Here is a 13562-nt window from a genome sequence, read left to right as displayed (position 1 = left end):
CACTCAGAATTACATTTCTTTGAGCCAACCGTCGCATGTCAGCAGATGTGAGCCTCCCTCCATCCATGACACCTACAAGGACCGGTGTGTCAGAAAGGCCCTCAGGATTATTAGGGACCCCAGCCACCCCAATCAGAAACTGTTTGAGCTATTGCTGTCATGGAAACGGTACCGAAGCCTCTGGGCTAAAACCCAGAGGCTGATGAACAGCTATTTCCCCCAAGCAATCAGGATCTTGGAGAAATACACTGGAAGAATACAAAAGATTGCCATGCCCCACCCCACGCACACTACAAACATTAACATACAGCATTATAACTACTGCACACTACTGGATTACTTGTATACCATTGGACTAATATACTACCGTACTGTATTGTATTATATTGCATTTCATGTCATCGTACTCTGCACAGACTTTTTACACTATTGAAGCCACTGTAAAATCAATCACTTTATTCCTTAACAATGCAGGGTTACTTTTTTACTTACTTACTTTACTCATTATTGTGTTATTATTGTGTTTTTTGTATCTGAATGCTGCAATGTCAATGTTGAGGAACCAAAGCCAAATAATTGTACTCTTGTGTACTTGTACAGTAAGATGTAATAAAAGCGTAAAACAATTCTGATTCTGATTCTGATTCATCTTGCACCACAGCACACCCATAATGTAGAATCACCACTGAAGCTTTTTCAATCTGAGATTAGACTGATGTGAAATAAACCTTAAAGTTACTTGAACGTTATTTGTTAAAACGTGGTTTGGCTTCTTGTCTCAGTCAATCATTATTTGTTGAGAACACTAAACCGGCATAAATCAGACATGCTTAAAACTACAAAATATATTTAGAGAGAATGTTCTTCTCATGGATGGTACCAAATCCACAGGCTGTACTCCACATGTCAGACCACAGTATTCAGCATTCTAAGTCTGTAGAATTTGCATTACCCTATTTAACTAATAAACTTAAATAACTCAACAGGAGCTGGTTGTCAATAGTAGAAACAGACAGACATGTTGACTGGAGCAGGTTATCAGTAGTAGAAACAGACAGACATGTTGACTGGAGCAGGTTATCAGTAGTAAAAACAGACAGACATGTTGACTGGAGCAGGTTATCAGTAGTAGAAACAGACAGACATGTTGACTGGAGCAGGTTGTCATTAATGGAAACAGACAAGTGTTGACTGGAGTAGGTTGTCAGTTGAAGAAACAGACAGACAGTTGACTGGAGCAGGCTATTTGTAGTAGAAACAGACAGACAGTTGACTGGCGCAGGTTGTCAGTCATAGAAACAGACAGACAGTTTACTGGAGCAGGTTGTCAGTCATAGAAACAGACAGACAGTTGATTGTTGTCTGACAGTATCAAGGTTGGGGTCAATGGTAACCTTTCACTATGTCCTGTGTCTGCCCTGTGCCTGGATGCTAAGAAGGTCATGTTGTTTACATACAAGTGGTGTGACTGCAGCAATAATCCACGCAGCATGTGGAAGGGGTTACACACAATGTCTGACTTCAAAGAGAGCCCCAGCGACACAACCATCACCTCTGATTCTGTACCAGACGAGTTGAACAGCTTCTATGCCCGCTTTGAACAGGACCACACTAACCTCCTAAAGAGAGCCCACAACACAGATGGCACAACAGGAGCTCCGATCATCACCGAGGAAGATGAGCGTGAGGTTTTCACGCATCAACATTCGCAAGGCAGCCGGGGCGGGATGGAATCTCAGGTTGAATCCCGGGTGCTTAAAGCCTGCGCAGAACAGCTGGCTGGTATCTTCACCATCATCAGAATCAGAAGAATCAGAATCAGCTTGCTTTTATTACATCAATGTACAGATACACAAAGTAAAATTATTGAGCAAATTCAGAGTAAATATTCAACCTCTTCCTCTTCGCGGGCATAGTGCCCTCCTGCTTCAAGTCATCTGCCATCATCCCGGGACCGAAAAAGGGTAACATACAAAGGTAACATATTGCCCTATTGCTCTCACCCCCATAGTATGTAAATGCTTTGAGAAGAGGTCCTGATCTGTAGGGAGCTGCCACCCTTCCTAGACCCTCACCAGTTTGCCTACCAAGAAAACAGATCGACAGATGACGCTACACTCAGCCCCCTTGATAAGTGAAACTCCTATGTGAGGTTGCTGTTTGTAGACTACAGTTCGGCATTCAATGCCATAGTCCCCTCCAGACTCAACAGCGAGCTCAGGGACCTAGGTATCAACCCCAGCCTATGCAACTGGATCCTGGACTTCTTGTCAGACAAGTGGTGTAAACAAGTGGTGAAGATGGGCTCTAAGACCTCTGCTCCTCTGACCATAAACACAGGAGCCCCCCAAGGCTGTGTACTGGCCACTCACAGCTCCAACACGGTAATCAAGTTCGCCAACGACACGACAGACGGCCTACAGAAGTGAGGTCGACCACCGTACCATATCTGTTTTATATTGCATATTGTATCATATTGCATTTCATTATATTGTAACCTGTACAGCATTTTACACTACTGTTTCTACTGCAGTACGACTGGTCCCGCTGTAGTACGACTACCATCACTTTATCACTTTATGACTTTATTCTACTTTATTATTACTTACATTACTTATTTTACTTTATTCTATTATGGTTGATTTTGTATCTTGCTGCAATGCCAATGTTGAAGAACATAAGCCAAATAATTCTTCTCTTGTGTACCTGTACATTGGATGTAATAAAAGCAGGCTGCAGGGGTGGCTGTGTAGAACCGGCATCTAATGATCCAAGGTCGGCAGCTCGGCGGTTCGAACCCCAGCTGGCCACATGTCAAGGTGTCCTTGAGCAAGGCACTGAACCCCTAATTGCTCCATGGTCGCCTTGGCGAACCCCTTGCCTAAAGCATAAAATACCAAATTCCAACAATTATTAAAAGCAATTCTGATTCTGAATGTGAGACCTGTGTGTGCGTCTGTCTCTGTGTCAAGCAGGCAACATTCTCCTTGTCCGGCGGAGACTCTGCCCATTTCCTGATTGGAAAACCCATGATACTGACTGGAGCAGGTAGTTCCAGTCTGCTCCACCAATCAGCAGGGGCCATCTGGACTTGAAGCTTTGTTTTGCCATAGAGCTCCCACCACTATGTTTGAGAGCCATCCTTGGTGGATGTACAGGTGCATCTCAACACTTTTTTCATATATTCTAGATTACACATGAAGTGAAATATTTCAAGCCTTTTTTGTTTTAATGTTGATGATTACGGCTTAGGCTACAGCTCATGAAAATCAAAAATCCAGTATCTCAAAATATTTGAATATTACATTCAAAGTATGTTCATTTATGCACTCAATACTTGGTCTCAATTTCTTAATGAAATATAAACCTGAAACATGATACTGGCATGGGAGTGAAAAGTGGGCCAAATCCTGTATTATTTACCTTTGCAATGGTAACCATGTCTGGAATTCAGGATCAGTTTCAAATGGAATAATCTGACACCGGGGAAACTCATACGTAAACAGAAGTAGTGTGTTTTCTCCCATAGAGACCACTATTTACCAAGTATACACAATTCAAATGCTATAATGCAGGATCATAGTCATTGAATGTGCACTCAAATATGTCTTTTATACAATTCAGGAGTATTATTAAATGTGGAGAACATGGAATATATTTTAACATTTAGAGTTTAATATTCTATTATTACACAGACAAAAACACAGTTTCAACCATTACATTACCTTCAAGCATACTACATCGGCCTAGTTCTACAAGCCAATGTTGAAAATGATACTTGATACATATTTTAAAAGTTTTAAACGTTTTTCATGATTATTATTTTTTATTCCTCATCATAGAATCTCTGTCATCATGAAAATGTTTTATTACTTGGAATAGTAGAGACGCTGAAATCAGCATGTGTACCAAATATCTTATCCCAGTGGCTGAAGTGGGGTGCAAAGTTGGTGTTTGGTTTCTGGTGGTGTACATCATGCTTGCTGGGCCCTCCATAAATGCCAAAGGGTATCAGACGAGATGTGGACCAAGGAAAATTGTAGCCACAGTGATCCTCTACAGACACATAAACATGTACCACCATGAAGACCCATGTTGTGAGAAGGTGGCATCTCAGGATAACAGGGTTCAGGGTGGTCCAGAAGCCCACTGTTATCAGCTCCCACCCTCCGAGGCATTGTGTTGCCAGAGCAAAGGGAGATGAGTAGATGTGGTGGATTGCATGGAACGTGACATACAACCAGCGGATTCTGTGGTGTAGCAAATGCCAGATGAAGTACTGGAAGTCAAAGAGCAGGAGATTTCCTGTAACTCCAGCAATGAGCTCCAGTAGGGAAGGCGCCTGGTTTGGCAGGTCGACCGATGGTCTCCATGCCCATTGAGCTACAGATGCTGGAAGCACAAGGAGCACATGATTGTGCAAGGTGATGCCTGCACAATGCAGCAGCATTGAATATGTTGGTCTTCTGCTTGGCTGGATCTTGAATTGTTGGACCCATGGCCATTGGTCCCCCATGATGTCACAAAGCAGGTAGGGGAGGCAGAAGACAAAGTACGATGACACCGTCAAAACAATGGGGAAAAGAGGAGATCTCAGATAGTCTCTGTGATTGATCCGCACATTGTCCCATAGAGGCTGAAGCAAGGAGTTGTTTCCCGGGTAGACTTTCCAAAGATCGGCATAATATGTATCTACTAGATCCATGTTAATGTAGAAGGTAAATTCCCTCTATAAGTGGAAAATAAATGCAAGTTCAAACCAGCTGTAGAGAACAGTAAAAGCTGCTCTTACCCATGAATGTTTGAATGCACTTTTCACATGGTAGGCTATAGTGTCAACTAACATGGTGTTAAATTATTAATTGGGTAACTCTCAGTAGACCTACTCGATTACATTCAATTCCATTAAAAACTAGAATCTAGAATATTATTGTCTTTTCTGATAGCTAACAAAACAAGGTCTATTATTTATCTATTTTCATGATCTTACCGTTTTACACATTAGGTATTATCTACTAATTACCTACTCACTACACATTATTTACACTATGGAGGAGGATTTGTGCGACAATGACATACAACACACACATCGAAATGTAATACACACATCGAAATGTAATCCATGTGTAACAATAAATACAATGCAAAAATACGGAATATGTGTGTCAATATAGCCATATTGTATTTTGAGATGTGTAGGCTACATTGTATTTCGAGATGTGTACATTACATTTGGAGTTGTGTCATTACATTTTGATGTGAGGTTTTATACAACAGTTAGTTCCGACCAAGTACTTTGATGGGACAAGAGGCATTCCATACAGCCCTGGGACTTTTAACTATGTATCACTCCGCCGCACAGGTGTTCTATTAAATACTACATTAACGGTCGTTATCTATCAGATGATCTATCAGTGTGTTGGTTTCAAACAAAGATTGATATATTTGCAACATTTGAGTTAAATTATGAATGGTCATCAGAAGAGGACGAATGTGTTTTGCAGGTCTGAAAGCTTGCTAAAAAGTGACTGGAGACCATCCACTGAGAACAGGAAACGATGGAGCAATGTACTATCTGATGTCAACTCGTCTGAATCGCATTCACACATTCACCACCAAAGCGACTGTCAACCGAGTCATATTTCACTGGTTGCACAATAAATGGAAACGTACAGATAAATGTAGACGATACAAAGTAGCTAGCCTGCAGTTTGTGTTCGGGTTACTAGGCAACAGTCCAGGTGTGTAGTTCAGTTGCGGAACTATTTTTAGTTGGTGGAGCAAAAATAAATGATTAAATAAACAAACAAATCATAATCTGTTGTCACTTGTTACTGTTAAATAATAAATGACGCTGTAGAACTGTTGTATAAAAGCAATATCACACTCGAGGTCGTGAATATCGAGGTACGGCGATTTACATGAATTTTCTTCCTCAGCCACCGTAGTAAGGCGCGCTATGGTGACGTCACGAACCAAATATGGTCTAGGCGACAGCGAGAGACAAGTGTTTACGATTTGATTGGGTTTTATACTAAAGTATCACTTTTTAGAAGTCACAGGTACATTGAGGACACTGAGAGTCAAGTGTTTTACCAATTAGTTACATGGCACATTCTTCTGTAAGCGGCGTTGAGGTACTGTAACACCATAAAGAAAATATTATTTATATATATATACCGGTTATATGTTGTATTTATGTTTGGGTTTGTCCTTTGCTACTTGAGTTACATTGTTAATGTGGTTGGATAATGCTAATGATGCATTATCAATACGTTTATCACAGGAATCAGCAGTGGAGAGCAATGTGGATTCTGTTGCCCTATCTCCCAATGAGAAAGACAACAGGAGTCTGACTGGAGCAGCACATGGTGGCCCCCAGGTACAGACTGGACCAGCACATGGTGGCCCCCAGGTACAACCGGTGTGTCGCTTCTATTCACAGGGAAGACACTGTACTTTTGGGAGGAAGTGCCGCTTCCTCCATCAAAGAGGAGATGCCGAACTTACTCAGGGGAAGTCAGAGAACAGGACAAACCAAAGTTCAGAACAGGACAACCAGAAAGGGACAGGTCACAGCAACTCTGAAGTCACACAACAGAACACTGTGTTTGACAGGCCTGGAGATGAAGGGCGCAGGCTACCCACCAATGCCAGGGCTGCCCCGCCCAGAAGGGAGAGAGCTAACCGCCGACCCTGTCGCTACTTTCTCTCTGGTTTCTGCACCATGGAGGATAAATGCCGCTTCTGGCACCCAGAGCAGTCCTATTGTGTTGATGAGAAGTCTATACTTAGAGATGGAGACAGCCCCAGGCCAAGGGTACTCGCCCCCAGGCCAAGGGTACCTGCCCCCTGCCCTAGTGCCCCTCAGGAAGTTAGGCTCAGTGACCTGACAGATGACATCACCAAACAGCTACGGGACACTGAGATTAAGCAAATGATGAAGCGTTTTCCCAAAGAACAGCTTATTGTGCAGGAACGGAGTGACGGCCAAGTCACCTACTACCGGGTAGCTGTTGAGGCCACAGATCCAGACTGGGTAAATGCAGCATTTTCCCAATCCTGAACACACACCATGGTTCCCTGGTGTTGTGAAATAATGCTGCCTTGCCAAACATTTGAAATGATTTGAAGTCTGGGCTTTTAGGTCCGTAGAACTTTGGCATGTAAAGCTATTGACCTATTATTGCAAGACTTGTTTAGCTCCTTACCTCACATTGTGCCAATTTGTATTTTCATTAACTCAAATAGGACTAACAGAAGTCCAAGCACTCTGACACTTGCTTGTTGTCAACATTTTACACTGATTCATGGGTCATAGTTCATAAGGTTTTTACTTGCATGTTAATTGTTAATAATTTACCTTTATAGTGTTGCTTCATGCCATATAGCTTTATGAATACCATAAGAATGTTGCAAATTGCACAGAAAAACATGCTGATTCATTCCCCTTTTTCACAGCCTTTTGACCTCAAAGCGGTGGATATTATGGTGAGCTTCCCAGAGAAATACCCCCAAGAGGTAAACACAAATCTTTGACCTCCACTGATGATTTCATTTTGTAGCCTGGCATTCGGTTGGGGCAATTCAGATTTTAATTTAGATTTTTGTATTTATTATTTATTTATTTTCTTCAGGTTTTCACATTAGATATACCAGAGGACCAGGACATGCCATCGGTTATGGGGAGGTGAGAAGAGCTGTTTTTTTGGTAACACTTTTCTTTTAAGTGTTTATAAGTTGGCAACGTGCACATTATTAACATTTATGAATGCATTTGTAAAACAATAATAACAATGAATCCACATACAAGCTCACTATTTGTCAAGCAAGCAAATGATATGTAGTCAGTGAACATCTTATAAACCCTTTATGAAGGCAACCTTTATGTAAAGTTATTGTTACTGACTTTACACCAGATATACAATGACACAATGATGAGTCTTGATTAGTTGTCCAATGTGTCTGTCCGTATAGATATTTGCAACAAGCCTCACTGGAGTGGCTGCAGGCCAAGCACGCCACCAATCAACTGATGGGAAAGGTGGAGCTGCTCTTCCGCCCCTTCCTTCGCTGGCTAGACCGTAGTATGGAGAGACTGTTCACTGAGGCAGCCAGGCAGGTGAGAGGGCACACTAGTGTTACAACAGTAACATGGTTGGACCTAGTTCCATTTCTGTTCCAGCCATTGAAGATATCCAATAACCTTCCAGTATGCTACTTTCTTTGAGCGATTCTGGATTCTCATCAGCACTGTGCTGTTGTAGTTTCCTGCAGCATGTTTCATACACTTTCTGACAGCTACTTAACAATGTAGAGGATAAATGAAGATATGTTTTGTCTTTAAACATTTCTCCTCAGCTGAAGAAAGACATAGAGATAGCAAGGTCTGGGATCCAGTTTGTGCCATACCAACAGCTCCAGGCAACAGTGTGCAAAGAGCATGCCACTAGTGACACAACTGGCCCTGTCACCTGCACTGCCACTGATGAGGAAAGCAAGGAGGAAGGAGAGGAGGAGGAGAATGAAGGAGCTGGGAAGGCAGAGGAAGTGAGGAAGGAGGAGGAGGAGGAGGAGGAGGAGGAGGAGGAGGAGGATCGTGGTCCAGTGGAGAACATCAAAAGCAGCGACCCCCGCAGAGGAACAGAAATTAAGCTGCTGGGCCTTAGGCTGGGAGAGGGGACGGCCACTGTGGTAGCCAGAGAGATCACTGTGTGTCTGCAGTGCAATAGGTGAGCTCCACTGATGCCATCAGCTCTGCACTCTATACCCCCGCCTTCTGCGTCAATGATTTTAGATTAGATTAGATTAGATTAGATTCAACCTTTGTCATTGCACAGAGTACAACAAATTGTACGTTTTTGCACAGGGTCAGCCATAGTCAGCGCCCCTGGAGTAATTGGGGGGGGTTAAGTGCCTTGCTCAAGGGCACAACGGCAATGGTAGGCACCAATGACTAATTGTTTAGAGTGGTGTCATCTTTTTCACCTTGGAGCATTGGTTTCCCAACAGCACAGGTTCAACTGTTTTGGGGGGACAAGGAAGAAAAAGATGTGTTGAAGTCAGGTGAGATTAACAACAGGTGACGGACCTGACCTAGTTGTGAGTGTGTCTCTGCGGTTTGTGTGTGTCATTTGCAGGTGTAAGGTGACAGCGGACCTGACTCTGAGCGGGAGGCTAACCTGTACGGCCCAGTGTGAGAAGTGTAACTCAGGGATCCGTGCTGCATTCAGACCCAGCATGCTGCATCAGTACAGCGATGTCCTGGGCTATCTAGACCTGGTCAACGCTGCGGCCGTGGACCTGGTGATTCAGGACTGTGAGCTGGTCGTGGGCTGCCTCAGCTGCTCTCAAGAGGGCCCTGTGGAGGTAGGAAACACTCCTCTGTCCCCTTACTCCCTACCTGTGATACCTTGTAGACATGTCAATCAACCTGTGTGAAATGACTATTTACTTGAGGATGATGAATTCTTGACCTAGTCCTCTTCTATGTAGTTTTTTTGTTGTTGATTCCAAGGTTACTCTGATTTTATCTTTTACATTGCATCAAGTTGTGAATTATATTTTGTCCCCAGAACATTTTGTATGGCCAGAGCAGGGACATCTGCTGCCAGCACTGTCACAGCAAACTCAGCATCAAGGTTGACAGTGCACGGTTCCAATACATTCAGCCACGCTCTAAAGACAAAACAGGTCAGAACCCATTATCTATTATAACAGTTAAATGGACTGACTTATATAGCGCCTTTATTCAAAAGCGCTTTACAACGGCCTCTCATTCACCCATTCACACACACATTCACACGCCAATGGCGGCAAACTACCATGCAAGGCACCGGCCCGCTCACTGGGAGCAATTTAGGGTTCAGTGTCTTGCCCAAGGACACTTCGACATGTGGCCAGCCGGGGCTCGAACCGCCGATCTGCCGACCTTGCGATCATTAGACGGCGGCACTACCTCCTGCGCCACAGTCATCCCTGTACAGTTGCGCATAGAAGAAACATGAATGTGTACCTGAGAAGTTAAACGGCTGTTTTAAGCTACAGTGTCTTTAAATATCGGTTTCTTTGTACAGGACTCAGCGGTTCTGCGCTGAGCTATCGACGTACCATCAGAGACCCTGCTGTCCAGCTGGGGAAACCGCTGCCTGAGGCGGGTGCATGTAAACACTACAAACAGAGTCATCGTTGGCTACGGTGAGTAGTTCCTCCTTCCAAATCCTGTGCATTGTCAAAAGAAACGGTAGCTGTGAATGACGTTCCCGTGCTGGTGCTGCCAGGTTCTCGTGCTGCGGCCGGGCCTACCCCTGTGACGTGTGCCATGATGAGGCCCAGGACCACTCCATGGAGCTAGCCACCAGGATGATCTGTGGCCACTGTGCCAAAGAACAGGTCAGCTGCCTGCATGGGCTCCAGCACAGCTTATAGCAGATAGAGGAAGTAGTACATCTAGATAGAGATAGATAGATGAAGTAGTACACAGGGTTCCCACGGGTCCTTGAAATCCATGAAAGTTTGTGAATTTGAGAAAAAGAAATCAGTCTTAAAAGTTTTTGAAATTAGACATGGGTCATTGAAAGTGCTTGAATTCCCCTCTCTCTCTCTATTACTCTCAAAAAATATATAGATATATATTCCAAAATGACTAACTAGTCATGTCAACTAGTTCTGTCTCAAACTATGCCGTGTTAGTTCCTTGAATCTGAGGGAATTGAGTCTTGAAAGTCCTTGAAAGGTGCTTGAATTTGATGTTTCGGAAGGTGTGGGAACCCTGAGATAGATGAAGTAGTACATCTAACAAGTCTACTTGTCTCGAGTAGGTTAGATCCTGTAGGGATTTTATCAAAAGTGATGGTCTTGAAGATACAGATGACAAACGACAGACTCAGAGATCTCTTTCTTAGTTTAATGAATACGACCGGTCGGGAAGAAGTATAGGGTACAGTCTTCAAAGTATAAAGTCCACATACATGAGTTTATATAGTCTTCAGAGACAAAGAACTGTTATTCAGCCTATAGGATTTGTACACGCTCAATTACATAAGCATCCTATATGAATATTAAGCAGTATGGTTCGAGGCCGTTAGGTAACACACAGAAACTGGACACTGAGACACTTTAGGTCAAAGCTCTCCTTAAGGTGGTCGTAACTCTCCTTAAACTCAGGGTCAGTATTAGGGCTCTTACTAGCAACAGGATTAGTGGATCCCAAGAGAAGGTCCAACCACAGTTCAACACAAACAAAGCTTGTCAACTTGCTAGGGAGAGTTAACATGTGAAACCACTTAGTGACTTATGTCTCGACTACTCATTATACAAAATACACTATTTAGTGTTTAGTGAAATATAGCAAAACTAAAACTAGATAAATACATAGCTTAACTTTCAGCCATTACCCATCAATCCCAATCGTCATTAGGTGTCCATCTGCTCTTGTCCCTTGCAGCCGTACAGCAACGGGAAGCCCTGTGTCAGCTGTGGAAGCATGATGACAAGAGGAGCCCATACTAGCCACTGGGAGGGGGGACTAGGCTGCAGGAGCAAAGTCAAAATGAGCAGGTACAGAACACAGACACATGCGCTCATTTTTGTTCAATGTCTATGCCTGAAGAAGGTCTATGACCGAAAGCTCGCAATAAACGATGTTTTTTTGCACAGTGTTTGAGTGTGCGAATGCTGTTATTTTGCACTCTGTTCAATGTCTATTGACATGCAAAATGTCTTAAAACCTGATACATTTAATGGTGGTACAGTAAATGCAGCCTTGCAGTGTTAAATAACTCTCTCTCTCTCTCTCTCATATTGACAGAAATGATAAACATAAATATGCCAACACCAACAAGACGATTTCAAGAAAGGCATTCAGTGAGAAGAAATAGGCTCACCAAAGACAACATGTTCACATAATGGCAGTGGTTTGTGCAAGAGCAGCATCTCAAATGTTCAATGAAATGATGCCTTGTTATGCCTTGTTTTCTAATAAATCAAATTGTTATTCTGCGTCTTTGAGCCCTGGAAAAGCGCTATATAAATACAATGAATTATTATTATTATTATTATTATTATTATTAGCTAGCTAGTGTGTGCATAGGAGGAGTTTCTATTATCTCTGCAACAGCAGTTCCTCCATCACATCCCTAGTGAAATCAAATCAGCAGACTCATCAGTGGTGTAACTGCCCTAATTTATCACAACCATCTACAAACTTGTGAAATGCATTACAAATAGATAGACATCATGCAGGCGAAAGATTGGTGATATGCAGAAATCAGTTTGTCAGTGTTATATTGTTATTTTGCTTGGCTAGGCAGGCCAGACATAATCTTATGAGTTTAATCATGGGATAGGATCGGAATGATAAGTCTATGGACAGGACAGCTGTTTCTTCCCTGAGCCCATTCTCTGATCTGCAGAGGCACCACTGTTACACCCCTGCCCAATTTGCCCTTTTGAGGTGGTGTGTCTGAGAAGGCGGGCCATGGATGTGCTGCTCCTGTTGATTGGACTAATGGGACGCACCTGTGGCTGATGACCTCCAAGCCCTTCAAAGGGCATGGGGAAGCATGGGGAAATGTTTGGTCACCCTTTTCAATGCCTACCTTTTTGTTTTGCCTACCTTTTTGTTTTGTGTTGGTTACTAGTTTTACTATTTTTTGCTTTTGTTGGGGTGGGTTTTGGTTTGTTTTCTCCCATGTTCTTTGTTTGGCAGGTTGTTGTTTGTGTAGGTATGAGAGCTGTCCATTAAAACATTACCCTTTTTACACCATAGATTAAGGTCAGGGTACTAGTAAGCAAGCATTCGACAAGTTGTTAAGAACGACAAGTTCTTAAAGACACCAATCATCTTAAATATTTCAAGAAAACGTCTCCGGGATGATATTAAGTAATGATGAAGTGTACAGTACATGATTAACTTAACTGATCATTAATAAATAAGATTATATACATTTTTTATAGATTTTCTATTAATTTAGCTATTGACTGATCTGCTTCACTTTTAATAGATCTGATGGTTCACAATTTATGTTCAATTGAAACATGCTGTAATTTAAGAAATAAAAAATAATTGTTATGGGTATGACTGACCTGTTTAGCATACTGTATTATGTCACTTTAGTTACAGGTTTTGCAATTCTATACATATTTACGGACAGGTTTTCCAATACTATACATTAAATCATTTAGTAAACCATATACTGTATATGCAGATGTTCTCTGATTGGCTAGGAGAGGTCAGATCAGAATCAGAATCAGAATTTATTTTATTACATCCAATGTACGGGTACTCGAGAGTAAAATTCTTAGGCACAGGTTAAAATTGGTACACAAATCAAATTGTATTTGTATAGCGCATTTCTTACAAGATGCAACTCAATGCGCTTCACACAATGAACATTTTCAGTCAATCAGTCAATCAATCAATCAATACTGACAGAGCCGCGAGCAGGCAAAAGTAAAAACCTGTACACTATGTAGCCAGGACCAGGCACACGGGGCAGCCGGGGGGCCCCAAGGGGAGGCCAAGGACCACCGGCACAAAGCAAGCAAGCAAGGGCAAAAAA

At 42.5% G+C, this 13562-nt stretch overlaps 2 protein-coding genes across 2 annotated transcripts; one reads left to right on the top strand and one right to left on the bottom strand.

Moving 5' to 3' along the window:
• Positions 1-3853: 3853 nt before the first annotated feature.
• ch25hl1.2 (cholesterol 25-hydroxylase like 1, tandem duplicate 2) lies at positions 3854-4705 on the bottom strand (the record flags this gene model as incomplete). Its single annotated transcript, XM_080539612.1, has 1 exon — positions 3854-4705. The coding sequence occupies one exon, from the start codon at positions 4703-4705 to the stop codon at positions 3854-3856; it is 852 nt and encodes a 283-aa protein (XP_080395738.1).
• A 1968-nt stretch (positions 4706-6673) lies between these two features.
• LOC308165185 (uncharacterized protein) lies at positions 6674-11933 on the top strand. The gene is made up of 11 exons (XM_080539310.1): positions 6674-7039; positions 7462-7521; positions 7638-7690; positions 7978-8122; positions 8362-8732; positions 9141-9369; positions 9576-9693; positions 10077-10197; positions 10281-10392; positions 11447-11559; positions 11810-11933. The coding sequence occupies exons 1-11, from the start codon at positions 6728-6730 to the stop codon at positions 11877-11879; spliced, it is 1704 nt and encodes a 567-aa protein (XP_080395436.1). The 5' UTR covers positions 6674-6727; the 3' UTR covers positions 11880-11933.
• Positions 11934-13562: the final 1629 nt, after the last annotated feature.

This window comes from Nansenia antarctica, assembly GCF_963989245.1.
Source record: "Nansenia antarctica genome assembly, chromosome: 9".
Classification (NCBI taxonomy): Eukaryota; Metazoa; Chordata; class Actinopteri; order Argentiniformes; family Microstomatidae; genus Nansenia; species Nansenia antarctica.
The sequence above is the reverse complement of the archived record's forward strand: the minus strand, read 5'-3'. Positions and strand labels throughout refer to the sequence as shown.

Excerpts from the sequence above, each read along its gene's own strand:
- LOC308165185 (XM_080539310.1), top strand. The coding sequence starts at position 6,728 with ATGGAGGATAAATGCCGCTTCTGGCACCCAGAGCAGTCCTATTGTGTT. Across the intron at positions 7,040-7,461 it reads AGGCCACAGATCCAGACTGG|CCTTTTGACCTCAAAGCGGT; the intron begins GTAAATGCAGCA and ends CCTTTTTCACAG. Across the intron at positions 7,691-7,977 it reads ATGCCATCGGTTATGGGGAG|ATATTTGCAACAAGCCTCAC; the intron begins GTGAGAAGAGCT and ends CTGTCCGTATAG.